General features: G+C 43.7%; 2 protein-coding genes across 2 annotated transcripts; one reads left to right on the top strand and one right to left on the bottom strand.

The window, feature by feature from the left end:
• The first annotated feature begins 2692 nt into the window (after positions 1-2692).
• LOC127768209 (uncharacterized) lies at positions 2693-4366 on the top strand. The gene is made up of 3 exons (XM_052293746.1): positions 2693-2953; positions 3260-3309; positions 3431-4366. The coding sequence occupies exons 1-3, from the start codon at positions 2740-2742 to the stop codon at positions 4295-4297; spliced, it is 1131 nt and encodes a 376-aa protein (XP_052149706.1). The 5' UTR covers positions 2693-2739; the 3' UTR covers positions 4298-4366.
• A 2948-nt stretch (positions 4367-7314) lies between these two features.
• Positions 7315-7977, bottom strand: LOC127765444 (E3 ubiquitin-protein ligase Os06g0535400-like). The gene has a single exon (XM_052290351.1). It carries the CDS (start codon positions 7975-7977, stop codon positions 7315-7317), a length of 663 nt encoding a protein of 220 aa, XP_052146311.1.
• Between the last annotated feature and the right edge of the window lie 11012 nt (positions 7978-18989).

Genomic DNA, 18989 nt, shown 5'->3' with positions numbered 1-18989 from the left:
CTCTATTGTAAATGGGCTATCCTCGCTACGACGTGGAACGAAAGAAGTAGCAGCACCATGCAATACGAAACATACGAAGGAGCGACGCGCGACTTCCCTATGACGTTGAGAGCATGACCTCAGACGATCTACTCCCTCTATAAGTCTATACCATGATATTGCTTAGCCTGGGATGGCAATAAGCTTGTCAGGATCGGGATCCTAGGTAGCATCGTTTTGCTCAAAATAGTATCGTATCGTATGACCGGGAAACTATGAGATTTTCCTTTTCTTAAGTTTAATTAATATTTAAATTAATTACATATAGCCATTCTATATAGCCATGCAAATAAATACATTTATTAAGAGAAACCACATTGGTTTTGATATATTTAACCGATTTTTATATAAACTTAAGCATATTTATTTACATTATTTTCAAATCATCTTATTTTAAATAATATTTTGTAATATTGTAGGGATTGTAGAATCGAGATACTACATAAGATTATGCAGAATGGTGTGGTAATGAATAGTAGTATCGAGATACTATGAAAATTAGGATACTATGTGGGATCGGTATCATTTCGACTTGGTAGTATCGTAGTATTATAAGGTACTAAGATACGGATCGGGATAATGACAACCTTATATCTTAGGCTACATTCGGCTCTTCTAGTTCCCAATCTCTCCTCCCTCTTTTTTTCTGCGCGCGTTTCCCAAACTGCTAAACGATATATTTTTTGCAAAATTTTTCTATAGGAAAGTTGCTTTAAAAATCATACTAACCCATTTTTAAGGAGGCCGATATAAATCGGACGTCCGATCTATTGCAAAAGATCAGACAACCACGTCTGCATGACGTCATCAAGCATGCATGCATTCAAAACTATTTTAAACTATTTTTCTCTTATTATTTATCCAAATTATGATCCGATTGCACCATTAAATTCGTTGCAATTAAATCTTTAAAACAAGACCACACATGGATATATTCCGATGAAAAAAATAGCTTATTATTGAATTATTTTTAAATGTTGTACGCTGTTCCATCAAGTATATCATAATTGTTTCACTAGGTAGATCGAAAATGTTTCAATCGTTTAAATCGGACGATGTTTCACATTATATAAAACAATGTTTCAGCAAATAGCGAAAGAATGTTTCAAGTCACTGCAACATTTGATCCATACAAAGTGAAACATTATAGGCTGGTTTGGTTTGAGACCTAAATTAGGCTTACCAATATTTGACATTTTCAATAGTGTTTAGTGTCTAGTTGGTTTGAAGCCAAATTTTTGCATGCCTAAGAAAATAGGCCATTTCAATAGTGAACTTAGGCTATTTTGGCTTCAATCCAAATACAACATTGCCTTACCAAAATTAGTCATACCAAAACTTACCAAAACTTGGCACTGACAAAATTTGGTAAGGCCTATTTAGGCCACAAACCAAACCAACCCTATATGTATACTAGGTGAAACATTTTTGGTAAAACAATAAATGAAACGAATTCTCTTGATAGAGGGTTTCCATAATATTGGGTGATTTATTGCAAAAAAATGTTTTAATTCACTGCAACATTAGATCTATACATAGTGAAACATTGTGAGTACACTATGTGAAACATTTTTAGTGGAACAAAAAAATGAAACGGATTTCCTTAATAGAGTGTTACCAAAATATATGGGTGATTTGTTGCAACGGAATATGTGGTGGGGACACGTGGCAGCACGAAGGCGCGTGGGAGAGACGTGGGCAGCACAGCAGGCGGCGTGGTGGGTCCCGGCGACAACAGATGCCCGGTGCTAAGCATTCCCATATTTTTAAAGTTTTTTTTAGCTAATACTTAATTAATCGTGCACTAATCCATCACTCCGTTTTCCATGTGGGAGGTGAGGGTTCCAACCTAAGAACATAGCCTTAGGCTGTGTGTGTTTAGTTCCCTTCAAACTTCTAAAAATTTCGTCACATCAAACGTTTGACATATAAATGGCATTAAATGTGGACGAAAAAAACCAATTGCATAATTTGCATGTAAATTGCGAAACGAATCTTTTGAGCTTAAGTACGCTATGATTTAACAATGTGGTGCTACAGTAAACATTTACTAATACCGGATTAATTAGGCTTAATAGGTTCGTCTCACAGTTTACAGGTAGAATCTATAATTTTTTTTCGTTATTAGTCTATATTTAATACTTAAAATATGTGTCCGTATAGTTTAAATTTTTTTTGTTTGAAAAGTCTATGTCTTGGATGGCAGCGGATACATCACGGTTCACGGGGATTCCCTTCCCCCTCGAGCGACGGCGCGAGAGAGATTCAGGTTCGGGTTAACTTTTCCGGTCCCCCGCTGGGTTACCGGGTACCCAGGAACGCCGCGTGCAGGCCTCCGGTGCAATGGCCCAATGGGCCAAACGGGTACGGAGGTGTGGCTTGGCACTTGGCAGGTGCTTTGACCGGTCAAATGAGGTGGTTTAGATTTAACTCTTACGGTTAAGGTGTTCTGTTAACTAATCTGAACAACATGATGCTCATCCTGTAAACAGGAAGCCTACGTGGCAACTTTACGGTGCAACGGCCCCGCATGTCAGTGGGTGAGAAACCCGCGCTAGTAGATCCTGTTGACTAGAACGATAGTCATCAACTCATCATCCTCGAGACCTCCACCTATAAATAGGCAACCGAGATTTACACAGCATTAGTTGCACGGATTAGAGGAAGATTAGTAGTATTAGTAGTCGGGATTAGGCAGTAATGGCGGCGACGAGCGCCAGGAGCGTGGCGTGGCAATGGTTGGCCGTGGCGGCGGCGGTGGCGGCGGCGTCTCTGATCGGCGGCACGCCGGCGGAGGCGAGGAGGGGAGGGAAGGAGTCCATCGGTTTCTACGAGCTGCGTCGGGGCGAGTTCTCCGTCGTCGTCACCAACTGGGGCGCCACCATCCTCACCGTCAACCTCCCCGACAAGAACGGTAATTGATCCAGTCTTGTTAATTTCTCAGTATCATGTTAAGGGTTTAATTTTTCGTTTTCGGTGTTTATATCAGGAAGTGTTGATAAAGATTAATTTTCGAAATTTCAAACAAAATTTAGTCAAATATGAAGAAATATTATCAAATTCACGAAAACTTAAAAAAAATAAAAATTTCGGCCGAAATAATATCGTATCAGAGGGATATGAAATAAACGAAATTTCGGAAACCAACAGTTCAAAATGTCGAACCCTCATCATGTTCACTCGAGTTCTTGAGATTAATCATGCAGAATATGTTTTGCAGGGCACATTGATGACGTCGTTCTTGGCTACAAAGATATTGGATCTTACGTGGTGAGCTAGCTAGATCCCATGGCAAATTAAGAAAACTATATTAATCTACATGAAATGGCATATCGATCGATGATCTAATTTTGTTTTTCGTACGTTTTATGCGTATGTTTTTGGTTTGAAGAATGACACGACCTACTTCGGGGCGCTGGTGGGGCGGGTGGCGAACCGGATCGCCGGCGGGAGGTTCACGGTGAAGGGGCATGCGTTCCACACGTACAAGAACGACGGCAACAACACGCTCCACGGCGGCCACCGCGGGTTCAACCAGGTGTTCTGGTCGGTCCGGGAGAGGGCCACCGGCCACTTCCCCTACATCACCTTCTACTACCAGAGCTACGACGGCGAGCAGGGCTTCCCGGGCGCCCTCGACGTGCTCGTCACCTACAAGATCGACGGCGACTACTCCTTCAGCGTCACCATGTACGCCCGCCCCGTCGACGACGGCAAGCCCACGCCGGTCAACCTCGCCCAGCACACCTACTGGAACCTCCGCGGCCACGGCAACGGCACCATCCTCGACCACTCCGTCCAGATCTTCGCGTCGGCGGTCACCCCCGTCGGGGCCGGCCTCATCCCCACGGGCGCCGTCTCGCCCGTCTCCGGCACGCCGTTCGACTTCCGCGCCCCCGCGGCGCCCGGCGCGCGCATCGCCGACGTCCCCGGCGGCGGGTACGACATCAACTACGTGCTCGACGGCGAGGCCGACGGGCAGGGCGTGCGCAAGGTGGCGGTGGTGAGCGAGCCCACCTCGGGGCGCGTGCTGGAGCTGTGGTCCGACCAGCCCGGGCTGCAGTTCTACACGGGCAACTTCCTCAAGGGCGACGAGGGCAAGGGCGGCGCGCGCTACGTGAAGCACGGCGGACTCTGCCTCGAGACGCAGGACTACCCGGACGCCGTCCACAACGCCAAGTTCCCCACCGAGATCTACCGCAAGGGCCAGGAGTACAAGCACTACATGCTCTACAAGTTCTCTCTCGCCAAGAAGTAGATTATTAAGACGTTCGTCGTAATCAAATCAAGAATTCAAGATAATTATTAGCCTACATGGTTTTTGTGAGCGATTATGTATCTTAGATTATGCTAGTAGTACACTTAGGTGATCGGTATGAAGCTTACGTGATTTTAGATGATGATTAACGTGCCAAATAATTTGCAAAAGAGAGCAGCACGTGTGCGCTGTGTACGAGGACGAACATATGTCATGTACAACACAAAGGGGGACGAGCTGCACTGTGCGCCGGCGTCGAGCTCACTGTACGTGCTAGTGTCGTGATCGCGCGCGGCGCGCATCGCTGGTGGCACCCGGTGGCTGCAAACGGGTCAGGTGCCGCGCACGCCGGGATCTCCTTCCACCTGCTCGCCGCCGGCTGGTCAAGGCAGATCGTGCACTCTGTGCCGCCGTCACCGATCACGTCGTCGTGCGCCTCCTGCGGCGTCGGAGGAGGAAGACGAGTCCGTGAGGTCGCCGCCGGCGGGGCCAACGTCACCAGTGCACCCACAACAATCGGCATCACCAGTGTGCGGTCAATGGTTCGCGCCGGATACGTGTAGTTTGATAAAACGGGGGTGGAGGGACGTGATTTCCGAGTCGGAGTCAATCGGCTGGTCGCCGGTGAACTTCCGATTAGGCCGGCGCTGCGCTGATTACGCTAAGAGCAGTTACTATTAGCCAATTATAAATATATTTTAATGAGATAAAAAATGAGAGAGAAGAACAACAGCCTACAGATATGTAGCCAGCTGCAGCACGGACTTCAATTAATAGTATAGTAATCAAATATTGTATAAATTAACTATTAGATTAGCTATAGATGAATTAGAGTTAGTAGTGGGCTATACTATTAAACTTACTCTAAGAGCAAGTATAATAGTGAGCTATAAACCTACCATAAGCTTAGATGGAGGAGAGAGATAGTGAAAAATTAAGGGTGTTGGCTCTTATACAAGAGATAGAGACAGGAGAAAAAAATTATAGCTAATATATTATATATGTTGGTTTTAAAATAGGCTAATAGTAGGAAGTGAGCTATACTATTATTCTTACTCTAATCTAGTTCTAGCCGAAGTCGAAAAGTAAGCAGAGTATGCGCGCGGGCGTGGTGACATACCTGGCCCCCGCACCTATGTGACCATGTGGGTCCCATAGGGAAGGGCCGCATGTCACAAGCAGACGTTTTGTGTGCCATCAACCACTAACAAATTGAAACTTTTAGAGAACTTATTTTAAATTAATTCATATTAAAAAATTAATTGTAGAAATGAACCGTCGGGTTAGTGCTATCGATATTGGCGTTAAGACGATATAACATCTCAACGCTGGTAGCTTTAGCGTTGAGATCCTAACTAAGTTGCTGATGAATTCCACGTGGTGGGGTCAGTTAACAAAGGCTTTGGTGCGACCCCATGTCCTGTAACACACATTTAGGCTGAACTCCCGCATGAAAAATAATATTATTAATTAGCATGTGACTAATTAAGTATTAGAAAAAAAAGAAAAATAGATTAATACGATTTCTTAAAGTAATTTCATATACAAAACTGTGGCAAAAACACACCGTTTCGCCGTTTGGGAAGCGTGCGAGAGAAAAAAAGAATAGAAGTTGGAAAGTTAGAGAGAAACCTCAACCTTAAAGATATGGAAATGGCGCATCATGTCATCCGCTTGGGAAGATTTATCTTGGTAGGCAGATAACCATCTCGCTCCTCCTGCCCCATTTTGCAGGCGCCAGGCGGGCCGGTGGTTAGAAATATATTTTCCGCTTGAAAAAAATAGAAGCGCCTCCTTCCACCCCTAAGCCATGTTTAGTATCGCATATTATTTTTTTCTTCAAAAAAATGCTTTGGAGAAGCGCCAAAATACTCCCTCCGTTTCAAAATGTTTGACACTGTTGATTTTTTAGCACATGTTTGACTGTTCGTCTTATTTAAAAAATTTTGTCAAATATGTAAAACTATATGTGTACATGAAAGTATATTTAACAATGAATCAAATAATATAAAAAGAATAAATAATTACTTAAATTTTTTGAATAAGACGAATAGTCAAACACGTACTAAAAAGTCAACGGTGTCAAATATTTTGAAACGGAGAGAGTAGCAGTTTGGGCGTTCATATACGTCATGTAGGTTTTAGCCCTGATCAAAATTCACGATCGATAGACGTACGGTGTAGTGTCACATTTTTCGTAGACACATAAGCATACTACCGAGAGCGAACGAGCAAGCAACACAGAGATTCGATACATATGAGATTTCATTATAGGAAATTTCCTTATGAGGCAACAGTAGCAATATACTCTCTCCATTTCTAAATATTTGATACCGTTAATATTTTAGCATATGTTTGACCGTTCATCTTATTTAAAAACTTTTGTGAAATATATAAAACTATATGTATGCATATACATATATTCAACAATGAATCAAATGATAGGAAAAGAATTAATAATTACTTATTTTTTTAAATAAGATGAATGATCAAACATATTTAAAAAAATCAACGGTGCTCAATATTTAGAAATAAAAGGATTACATTTGACGTGCCATACTAATTACGGTACAATAGATTTCATGGTCAAGGCATGCTGAAGAAACAGGAGTGGATTTTAATGCCTTGAGGGGATATCCCCTCGTATACCTTATTCTTTTAAATTCGATACAAAATAATTAAAAATGTAGAGTATAATGATACCTACTAGTCCACAAAAATTCAAGTTCAAATTCGATCTACACATCGAGAAACAAAAAAAAAGACAAATTTAGATATAAACAGTACGCTACTATTCATATGCTGAATTTGTCTTTTTTATATCTCGACGTGTGAGTTGAGTTTAGACTTAAGATTTTGTGGAGTTGTATATATGTGTTATATGAATGTTGTCAAATTTTTTCAGAATTTTTCATAACCGTTTAAATGGTTTTTAAGCAAACGAGAGAACATCCCCTCGAGGGTGTAGAATAGTTTCCCCCAAGAAACAACGACCAAAAAGGAAAACCGAAAACTATTTAAGGGTTAATTTCGACATTGGTGGAGCACTGTACTCGTATTTCGTAAAGATAGTAATGGTAATGCTCCTCTTCATTGGCGCCGTCACCGGAGCGGCGTACGCGCGCTATCAGCAGGAGCGGCTCCGACGTGGTCACCTCCGAAGCCGCCCCCTCCACCACCTCCGCCGCCGGCATCTGGTGGCGGCACATGGGGCACGTGCCGTGCATGCGCAGCCACTTCTCCAGGCACCCGCCGTGGAACCGGTGCCCGCACGGCATCTCCTTCCACCCCGCCGCCGCCGACGCTGACGGATCGTCGTGGTCGAGGCAGATCGCGCAGACCAGCTTCTGCCCGCCGCCGTCGACGTCGCCGCCGCCCACGTCCTTGAGCGCCTGGATCGCCTCGTCCGAGGCGGCGGTGGCGCCAGCGGCAGCGCCGCGCGAGGTGGACTGCAGAAGCGATGCCAGTATGTCGTTGGAGTCTTGGAGGAACGCGCCGGCTTGCCTGGCCAGCTGATTCGCGAACGATAGGATATCGGCGCCGCCGCCGCCGCGCGAGGTGGACTGAAGAAGCGATGCGAGTAGGTCGTTGGAGGCTTGAAGTAGGAACGCGGCTTGCCTGGCCAGCTGGTGCGCGAACGCTAGGATGCCGTCGCGGCCCGCGCCGCCGTCGTCGTCCATGGCTGGCTGCTGGCGTAGTGGCGTGGCGGCGCCGGTGGTGCTCGTCGCCGTCGCTGTGGCCGGCCGGCCGGGAAGGAGCACGTACGTCGTACGGTGGAGGAAGCAAGTCGATCGGTCGCCGACGACCGTGTGAGTGGAAAGCTAATAATCAAGCGATCGATCTCCAATGCATATGATCCCGCTAGGGTGTGGAGGCCTATATATATGAAGCGGCCGCGCGCGGAGGGAGGTAGGGTTCGTGAACGCGGAGAAGCTATCGGAGTCGGAATGGCGCTAGCTGTTCCCCGTGACTTCACCCAGTCGGAATTCGGAAAGAATGTTCTCGATCGATCGGATTTTAGTGATGGAGAATGATGTTGGGATCATTCATTCGGACACGGATTCGACCATGTTTCCGACAATGCGACTCGGGTTCTAGTGATCAGGAACTGAGCACTACGTTTTCCCGTTTTCCTTTCTTTAAACATGGTAGATTGGAGTATATTTGGATAATGCTGCGCGCCGAGCGCACGACATCACAAGAAAAAATCGGCTGCTCGGGCGCCCGCGCCTCCGGTCGCTTTTCCTTCAAATATATTTGAAACTTTTTTTTCTAAACTAATTATCTAATTTATAATCCGATCACACCGTTATATTTATTGCAATTAAATCTGTACAACAAGACCACACATGATTATGTTTCGACAAAAAAATATTTTAGCTTTTTTATTAATATTTTTTGAATGTTACATAGGATCTCTTTTGATGTTTCAACCAGTAGTTTTACGATGTTTCAGCTAGTATACTCGTGATATTTCACTATGTACGGATCAAATGTTGCAGTGGATTTTGACATTATGGAACGTGCCGTTGCAACAAAACCCATATATTTTGGAAACTCTCTATTAAGGGAATTTAGTTTATTTTTTTTTCCACCAAAAATGTTTTACCTAATGTACTCACAATGTTTCACTATGTATAGATCTAATGTTGCAGTGAACGAAATATTCCATTGCAACAAAAAAAACTCACATATTTTGGAAACACCCTTGTCAGGGTTACGGATAAGGTATAACCTCTACCCTTGGATATATACTGTATACCAATACGGTATACTTGCGCATATACGGATGTTTCCTGTACACGTTAAGGAAATCAATCACGTAATAGAAACAGAATCTACACATGAGAGAAGTCCTACTCGGACAAGACTAGGTCGTCACTGTATCATGAGGGGTCCAATATCTCCGAGTCCTACTAGGAGATCAACTGACCCGCGATATAAAAGGGACCCCCCGAGAGGACCTAAGGCATCGAATCTCACCACCAACACATCCACATCAGCCTACGAAGTCGGAGCCTATAGGAGCCAAGTCGTCGGGTGATCTAGTCAAACCAACTCGACACGGTCTTGTCGGTATCATTGAGTTCCGTTATTCCCTTTGTAATCGGTGGTTTCTATCATATAATCCCATATCAACTGGGTTAGGGCTATTACCTATCAAGGGACCTGAACCAGTATAATCTTTGTCTTCTGCTTGTTTGATGTCGTACTACGTAGATCCTTGTACCAGCGTACCCCAATACCCTCTATATCCGGTCTACGGGTATCCACCGTCGACACCCCTATTAAGGGAATTTGCTTTATTTTTTGTTCCATTGAAAAATGTTACACCTAATGTACTCACAATATTTCAATATGTATAGATCTAATGTTGCAGTGAAGTGAAACATTTTTTCGCTATTTGCTGAAACATTGTTTTTATATAAGGTGAAACAACACCCGATTTAAACGTGTCAAACATTTTCGATCTACTTAGTGAAACAATTCCGATATATCTGGTGGAACATCGTGCAACATTTAAAAATAATTCAATAATAAACTAAATTTTTTTTCATCGGAATATATCCATGTGTGGTCTTGTTTTGAAGATTTAACTGCAACGAATTTAATGGTGCAATTGGATCATGATTTAGATAAGTAATCTAAGGGAAAATTCAGTTTAAAATAATTTTGCACGTAAATCTGCTCGCATCGGGCGCTCGACGGGGAGTCACGTCCGTATATTTTACAACCATGTTTTACAAGGGGTGCAAATGAAAGAACTAACAGCATCACCAAGATATTGGTTAAATTCTATCCCGAAAATTTGTATGGGAATCCTAAACATAATTTGGCGTGTGAAAATAGTTATCCCTCAAAGAGATTGGATAAAATTGACTCCCTAAAACAAAGAAAAAAAAGTAGGTTCCATATGAAAGTATCAGCTAGCAGGAATAAGTTTATTCCTCCTCTCGCGTAATCATTTTTTTTCCGCCATACGTGATCATGGGAATGAGATGGGAGTAGCGGGAGGGCATGAATGTAGCGGATTGGGAACCTTGGTCATAAATATCTGTTTTCGACCATCTTTGCTCAAACTAACTTTGAATACCAAGCTGTCGGAGGCATCCGTCCATTGCACCGGTCGCCTTCCACCACATCACCACCATGCATGGAGCTCCACACGGGGAGGAGGGGAAGGAGCTCCACAAAGAGAAGTGGGCCGAGCAGAGAGCAGCCAAAGCTTCGACACTGCTTGCCAAAGACGACATATATCACCACCTGTGCGGCACGAGTCCCCGCGCTGAGCTGCGGAGCAAGCCCGTCGAAACCGCTGGACAGCTACCAGCTAACAGTTCAACCTACTAGTGACCTTGACACCCGTGCAGGCCGCCCAAGCTCCCCCGAGCAGCCTCTTCACTGTCGGCGCCACAAGGGAGCCGGTCTCGCCTGATCCCCTTGTGGATGTGCCGGATCTAGACCTTGTGGGGCCAAATCCGGTCATCCATCTCGGTGCCTTCGCCACCACAGCCAGCCGTCGCCACCACCGCAATAGGGGATCCGGCCTCTCCCGCCGGAGAGACGCCCATACCTCGCTGAAGATACGCCAGATTTGGACCTTGGGTGGCCAGATCCGACCATCCCCTCGCTGCCTTCACAGCCGTTGCCTGCCTCGGGAAGGGATGGAGGTGGCCACCGGTGCTATACATGGGGGGAGCCAGGTTCGGGGCCGACGCCTCCCGGGTCGCCTCAGATCTGGAGAAAAGGGGAGGGAAGGAAGAAGGGGAAAAGGAGATGGGAGGAAAAGGGAGGGAGGAAGGAGGCACCGCCGCTGTTGGCCACCACTGCAGGCGGCGGCATTGCCACCGGCGACAAGGTAGGCGAGACACGCTGTGGAGGCTGGGACGGCGGCCTTCGCATCCGAGGTCACCCAGAGGCGACACAGAAGTAGCCTCCTCCCAACGATGACCCAAGAACTTTCACCAATAGATCTTCCATACTCGTTTTATATATGAACTCTGTAGAATCGCCCTAGCTAGCAACTAAGGGCCTGTTTAGTTCCCAGCCAAAAATTTTTCACCATATCACATTGAATGTTCGGACACATGTATGGAGTAATAAATATAAACGAAAAAAACTAATTACACAAATTGCGTATAAATTGCGAGACGAATCTTTTAAACCTAATTGCTCCATGATTTAACAATGTGGTGTTACAGTAAATATTTGTTAATGATGGATTAATTAGGCTTAATAAATTCGTCACGCAGTTTACATGCGGATTCTGTAATTTGTTTTATTATTAGACTACGTTTAATACTTCAAATGTTTCAAATGTGTGTCCGTATATCCGATGTGACACGCCAAAAAATTTCATTCATGAATCTAAACACAATCTAAGTCGTGTTGTAGTGGCAACTATATCGATTGAAATATTATGTGATTGGCAGTTGACACAGACACACGTTACAGCTCAGCCACCGTATAGAAAACTAAGGGGCTATTTAAGAGAGCTTATGGCTACTACAAGTTCTCTGATAAGCAAAAGCTCTTTCATGTAGACTATGAAAAAGTTATAGTTACATAATGCAACTATGTGTTTCAATTTTTTCAGATTCTCATGAACTTATGAGAACTGATTACCGACAAGTTGGTCTTACTACTAAGCTCCGAAAGCAGAGCCGCAAGTAAAACCACGGAAACATTCTTTTGTGGGCCATCTAGGCATGCGTAACATCGGCCGCAGTTGACAGAGTTAGGACATCTAAAGAGTAAAGATACGAGCAGATGAGCGCAAACCACAAACGCTTCTAATAATTGACTGCTTTAATATTCGTAGAATTAAGCTTGTAGTAATATCTTAAAGGTATTAATTGGGGTAAATTTTCTCAGTGCACCAGTGAATTCACTTCTGTTCATCATAAGATCAACATTGAATCAAGTTTAGTCTTGGCGTAGGAGGATTCAATGATTTTTAACAACAATTTTCGAAAAACGGCACTGATGGGTCGCTAACTTTTGTTTTAACTTATGTAACAAAATTGAAACAATCGTATACTTGCTAGTAGTGCACGCTCTAATCGTCATACTGTTATCATTATTTTGTCTAATTACTCCTCATGCTACTAGATTTAGTGCTTGAGTTGTAAAACTGTTCAAAATATCCTCATGCTACTAGATCTATTTTTATTTTTTATTCTCTTCGGCTTCAAGTTTCACATCTCCTTGCCATGTCGATGAAAACAAGTACATTGCCGATGATTATGCATCAACTAAAAAAAATCAAAATAGTTGCAAACATTTCTTAAAAAAAATAACAACATTTATATGACATAGTTTCAAAATTGTTGAAACTATGATTTATTAGGGTGGATATTCTCTGTTTTGTCCATATTAAATATGCTAGTGTGCAGAATTTATACATTTAACATTTTGATGTAGCCTAGCGGCTTAAGTCCATTGCAGAGGGTCCGCAGTAGGACGGGGGTGACGGGCTGAACGACGACGGCCGTACTCCTGTACGCGAATTTTTTTTTCTTAGAATCATTTTTTTTGTCAACTCAAATTTCTAAAGAGAAATTGGACAAACTTTTACTGAAATATTTAAAACTTTAAACTCGAAAATAGAAACAGATTTAATCAAATTCTAGTAGTACATGCACTGATGAATGTGACAGCAAAGCTAATGTAGCTCGTCTATGCAAAGCGTCGTCGTGCATGCTCTCGGCGGGGGTCGTCGTCGTCCTCAGGGAGCCGTCGTCGCAGATGTCCTCGAGGACTAAAAAGTAAAACCGGATCATCGTCGTCGTCATCATCATCAGACTCAGAGTCATCATCGTCATCCTCATCGGCGATCGGCGGCGGCGTCACGTGGCGGCGGCACATGGGGCAGGTGGCGTGCGCGGCCTCGAGCCACTTGTCCAGGCACCAGCCGTGGAAGCGGTGCCCGCTCGGCGTCTCCTTCCACTCCGCCGCCGCCGCGTCGTCCCTGTCCAGGCAGATCACGCAGTTGTCCTGCTCCTGCCTGTCGTCGACGTCGTCTCTAGGCGCCTCGACGATCGCCGCCCTACTCGACGCGCGGGTGGGAGCCGCCGCCGCCGCGGACGACGACGGGATCGTCGTGGAAGAAGTTGCGGAATATGTAGTCGACGGCATCGTTGACAAAGTCGTTGAGCGTCATGTCCATGAACTGCCTGATGTCGAGCAAGCTCTCCTGTGTCTCGGTGGCGTCGTCCGCTGTGGGCGCCGCCCACCCCAAGTCCATCGCAGATGCAGCGGTGGAGCTTGGTGTTCGTCACTGGTGGAGAAACCATCTTTCGTTGGTCGGCCGAATTCCACAATAGTTCCGGATGCAATAAAAACCGGGGCTAAAGATGATCTTTAGTCCCGGTTAAAAAGGGTAACGAGCATATTTGATCAAAAGTCCCGGTTGGTGTGTTACCAACCGGGACTAAAGATCATCTTTAGTCCCGGTTCAAATGCTGTCAGGGCCTATAGATCTCGGGGATCTTTAGCCCCGGTTGGTAACACCAACCGGGACTAAAGTCCCACCCCTATATATATGTCTTCTTCCTCCTCCAGCTGCCCGAGCAAGCTTCAAAATTTCTTCAAAAAAGAGGGGAGGTCATGCCAAAATTTCTAGTGAATTTATTTTGATGATTACATATAAATCGGAGGTGCCTAAAAGGTTTGCAACTTCATCCTCCAATGTTTTTTTTGTCATATTACATTTGCAGCTATGTTTTGCACACTTTTTTGTCTCCAAAATTTAGTTGTAAGTTGATGAGGGAGAAAATTTGTGTGGGGAAGAAAGAATATATAGAAATTTAGTTGATTTGCTAAAGAAGGTTTTATAAAATAGTTGAGAAGGAAAACTATAGTGAAAGTTAATCTTGAATACTAGAAAACAAACTAAAACGAAAATTAAAAGAAGTAAAACACATTAAAATTAGTTTAAAACTTTAGAAATAGTAAATAAGAATTATTTGGTGTAATATTTTATGATTTTTGTATGAATTATTTGTATGACTGTTCAAACAGTTTGTAATTATCTTATAATTATTGTATGACTGTCATTATTGTAAGAATAATTATTTTTATATGATTTTTTTTCGACTCATGTAGATGGATCGGCAATGGATGTACGCTGACCGGTGGTCCAAAGAGTTTATTGACGGCGTGCACTATTTTTTGAGAGTGGCCGAAGCTAACAGGCAAAGGGGTTTTATTTGATGTCCATGCAATAAGTGTAAGAATCAGAAGGAGTATTCTGCATCCAGGACTATTCATTTCCACTTGTTTGAGTTGGGGTTCATGCCAAGCTATAACTGTTGGACATCCCATGGAGAGTAAGGTGTTGAAATGGAAGAAGATGAAGTGGAAGACGACAATATTCCGGACGTTGCTCAGTACGTTGGATTTGAAGGAAATCAAACGGGCGAGGAGGAAAGGGATGCTGATGGTAACGACGTTGCGGATGATCATGGTCAGATGTTGCAGGACGCCAAGGAGGATTGCGAAAGTGAAAAGGGGCCCATAAATTGGACAAGATGTTAGAGGACCACAGAACTTCGTTGTACCCAGGTTGCAAGCAGGGGCATAAAAAGTTGGATACCACTCTGGAGTTCTTGCAATGGAAGGCAAAAAATGGGGTTAGTGACAAGGCATTTGGCGATTTATTGAAACTCGTCAAGAACATTCTTCCGGAGGGAAACAAATTGCCCGAGACAACGTACGAGGCTAAGAAGATAGTCTGCCCGCTAGGACTGGAAGTTCAGAAGATTCACGCATGTCCGAATGATTGTATCCTATATCGCGGTGAGAAGTATGAGAACCTAGAAGCATGCCCTGTTTGCAAAGCACTACGATATAAGATTAGACGAGACGATCCAGGAGAAGTTGATGGGCAGCTAACAAAGAAGAGAATTCCTCCTAAGGTGATGTGGTATTTCCCTATAATACCACGGCTAAGGCGTTTGTTCAGGAACAAGGGGAATGCTAGAATGATGCGATGGCACGCTGAAGAGCGTCAACAAGACGGGATGCTGAGACACCCCGCCGATGGTTCGCAGTGGCGAAACATCGACAGAAAATTTAGAGAATTTGGAAAGGACGCACGAAACATATGGTTTGGTTTGAGTATGGATGGCATGAATCCTTTTGGAGAGATGAGCAGCGGCCATAGCACTTGGCCCGTTACGATGTGTATCTACAACCTCCCCCCCTAGCTATGCATAAAGAGGAAGTACATAATGATGCCGATTATTATTCAAGGCCCCAAGCAACCTGGTAACGACATCGATGTGTACATAAGACCACTGGTCGAAGATCTTAAGCTGTCGTGGAAGAAGGAAGGTGTCCCCGTGTGGGACGAGGACAAACAGGAAGAGTTTAACATACGAGCGCTGCTGTTCGTAACCATCAACGATTGGCCTACACTTAGCAACCTATCCGGACAGTCCAACAAGGGGTACAAGGCTTGCACTCACTGTATGGATGAAACAGAAAGTATGTATCTTAAGCACTGTAGGAAGGTTGTATACATGAGTCATCGTCAAATCCTTGCAGCAAACCACCCGGTACGGAAGAAAGTCAAGCACTTCGAACATAAGGCTGACCACCGTACGAAGCCTAAACATCACAGCGGGAAAACAGTGTTTGCTATGGTTAAAGATCTTAAAGTAGTGTTCGGAAAGGGGCCTGGAAGCCAGCCTATAGGGAGCGAAGATGGTCACGCGGCGATGTGGAAAAAGAACTCTATATTTTGGGAGTTACCCTATTGGGAATTCTTGGACATACGCCACGCAATCGACGTGATGCACCTCACTAAGAACCTTTGCGTAAACCTTCTTGGCTTCCTAGGTGTATACGGAAAGTCGAAAGATACACTGGAAGCACGTAATGATCTGAAGCATATGGAACAACACGACGACCTTCACCCGGAACCAAAGGAGAAAGGAAGCCATTACTTGAGTCCAGCCAGCTACACTCTTAGCAAGGCAGAGAAGGAAAGTATGTTTGAATGCTTGGAGAGCATAAAGGTACCGTCTGGATACTCCACGAATATCAAGCGAATAATAAGCACGAAGAAGAAGAAGTTCACAAACCTAAAGTCTCATGACTGTCACGTGTTGATGACACAACTGCTACCAGTTGTAATAAGGGGTATCCTTCCTAACAATGTCTGGGCAACAATAACAAAGCTATGTGCATTCATGAATGCAATTTCGCAGAAGGTCATCGATCCGGATATATTAGAAGCCCTTCAGAATGATGTGGTGCAATGTCTCGTCAGTTTTGAGTTGATATTTCCACCTTCATTTTTCAATATAATGACGCATCTGCTTTGTCACCTTGTGAAAGAGATCAGTATTCTCGGGCCTATGTACCTACACAACATGTTTCCATTCGAGAGGTACATGGGTGTTCTGAAGAAGTATGTTTGTAACCGTGCTCGTCCAGAGGCAAGCATCGCCAAGGGTTATGGAACAGAGGAGGTCGTCGAATTTTGCGTAGAATTTATCGAAGATCTTCGCCCAATCGGGGTACCTGAATCACGCCATGAAGGGAGACTACGGGGAAAGGGAACTCTCGGAAGGAAAGCAATAATGACGGTAGACAACAATTTATTCCGTAAAACCCATTTCACGGTTCTGCAACAATCTTCATTGGTAGCTCCTTACATCGAGGAGCACTTGGCTCTACTTCGCGCCAAGAACATCGGTAAGTCCGATGCATGGATTACATGGCATCACATTGATACTTTCCCCACGTGGATACGACAACATCTCATGGGTAACGAGTCGATCAACCAACAACTTGCCTTCCTGGCGAGGGGACCGTCTGGGTCGATCGCGACATCCCAAGACATGAAGAGCACGAACCAAAACAGCGCTATTCGTGTCGATGCCATGGGACACGATGTAACAACTGGCACGTATTACGGTGCCATCGAGGAAATATGGGAGCTTGACTATGGTCCTCTCAAGGTCCCTCTGTTCCGGTGCCAATGGGTTAGGCTGACTGGTGGAAGCGTAATGATTGATGACAGTGGGATGACAACGGTTGACCTTAACATGGTTGGATACTCGGACGAACCTTTTGTCCTTGCCAATGATGTAATGCAAGTCCTTTTCATGAAGGACATGTCTAGCAAAGGAAAGAAGGGCAGAGGGCCTGACGAGCCTAAGAGTCACATGGTTCTTTCAGGCAAAAGAAAAATCGTCGGAGTTGAGGACCAGACTGACGAAGATTATGATCAGTTGGATGGACAACCCCCTTTCACGGTGACGATTGACCCTAGCATCCTCCTATCAAATGAAGACACCCCTTACTCACGTAGCGATCACAAGGAGGGAACAATAGTGAGGAGAAAGTACGTGCGGTCAACCGTCACCGCCGATGTATTGCCGTAATTATTGTGTATACGATGTAAATTATTTTGGATGTATTGATTATCCATATAAATCAATTGATGTATTGCATATGTTAATTACGCACGATTATTAGAGGTTTTAACAAGTTTAAATCATGTATATGCTAGTTATATGCGATACTTACAATTTTTAAAAGTTTTAAATCACGCAGGTGGCAATTTCATATGTTAATTAGAGTTTTTAACATTTAATTTACTATCATTCATATGCTAATTATAATTGACTAGAGAATTTTTAAAAGTTTCAAATCATGCATGTGGCATTTACATATGTTAATTAGAGTTTTTCACAATTTAATTTACTATCATTCATACGCTAATTATAATTGACTAGAGAATTTTTAAAAGTTTCAAATCATGCATGTGGCATTTACATATGTTAATTAGAGTTTTTCACAATTTAATTTACTATCATTCATATGCTAATTATATATGACTATTCGAATTTTTAAAATTTTTAAATCATGCATGTGGCATTTACATATGTTAATTAGAGTTTTTAACAATTAATTTAATATAATTCCTATGCTAAGTATATATGATGATTACAATTTTTATTAATTTTAAATCATGCCGTATGTATATACATATGTTAATTAGAGTTTTTACCAATTTAATAATATCATTCATATGCTAAGTATATATGATTATTAGATTTTTTATTAATTTTAAATCATATATTTGCTTATTACGTTTTATCCACTTAATTTATTACAGACAACAATAATTTTTCGAAGTAATTGTCATTAATCTTTGTACTTTAAATAATTGTAATGCATTATCTTCTATTTTAGAAACACATATGTAATGGAAAATAATATTCAGTGCGCTTATCAGTAGTCCCGGTTCTTTACCCTAACCGGGTTTAAAAAGAATTTGGAAATAGCGGGAAAAGATCTTTAGTCCCGGTTGATGAGAACAACCGGGAGTAAAGATATCTTTACTCCCGGTTGTTGAGGACAACCGGGACTAAAGATCTTTTCTTTACTCCCGGTTGTCCTCAACAACCGCGAGTAATGATATCTTTACTCCCGGTTGTTCTCATCAACCGGGACTAAAGATCTAGGGCTATATATGTTCCCGATGCGCGCCCTCGTCTTCTCCACCAACACTTAGAAGTTTTTGCCCGATCGATCTCTCTCGGCTTCTCCTTCGCCGCCACTGCCTAGGGCATCCCCGCGCCGACGCCGCCACCGTATCTCGCCGTCCTCTCGCGCTTGTCGTCGTCGCCGCCGCCTCCGCCGCCGCCGCATCTCTGGGGTGAGAGCCGCCGCC

Source organism: Oryza glaberrima, chromosome 3 (genome assembly GCF_000147395.1).
Source record: "Oryza glaberrima chromosome 3, OglaRS2, whole genome shotgun sequence".
NCBI lineage: Eukaryota > Viridiplantae > Streptophyta > Magnoliopsida > Poales > Poaceae > Oryza > Oryza glaberrima.
Note: the sequence above shows the minus strand (reverse complement) of the source record. Positions and strands in the feature narration are given on the sequence as shown.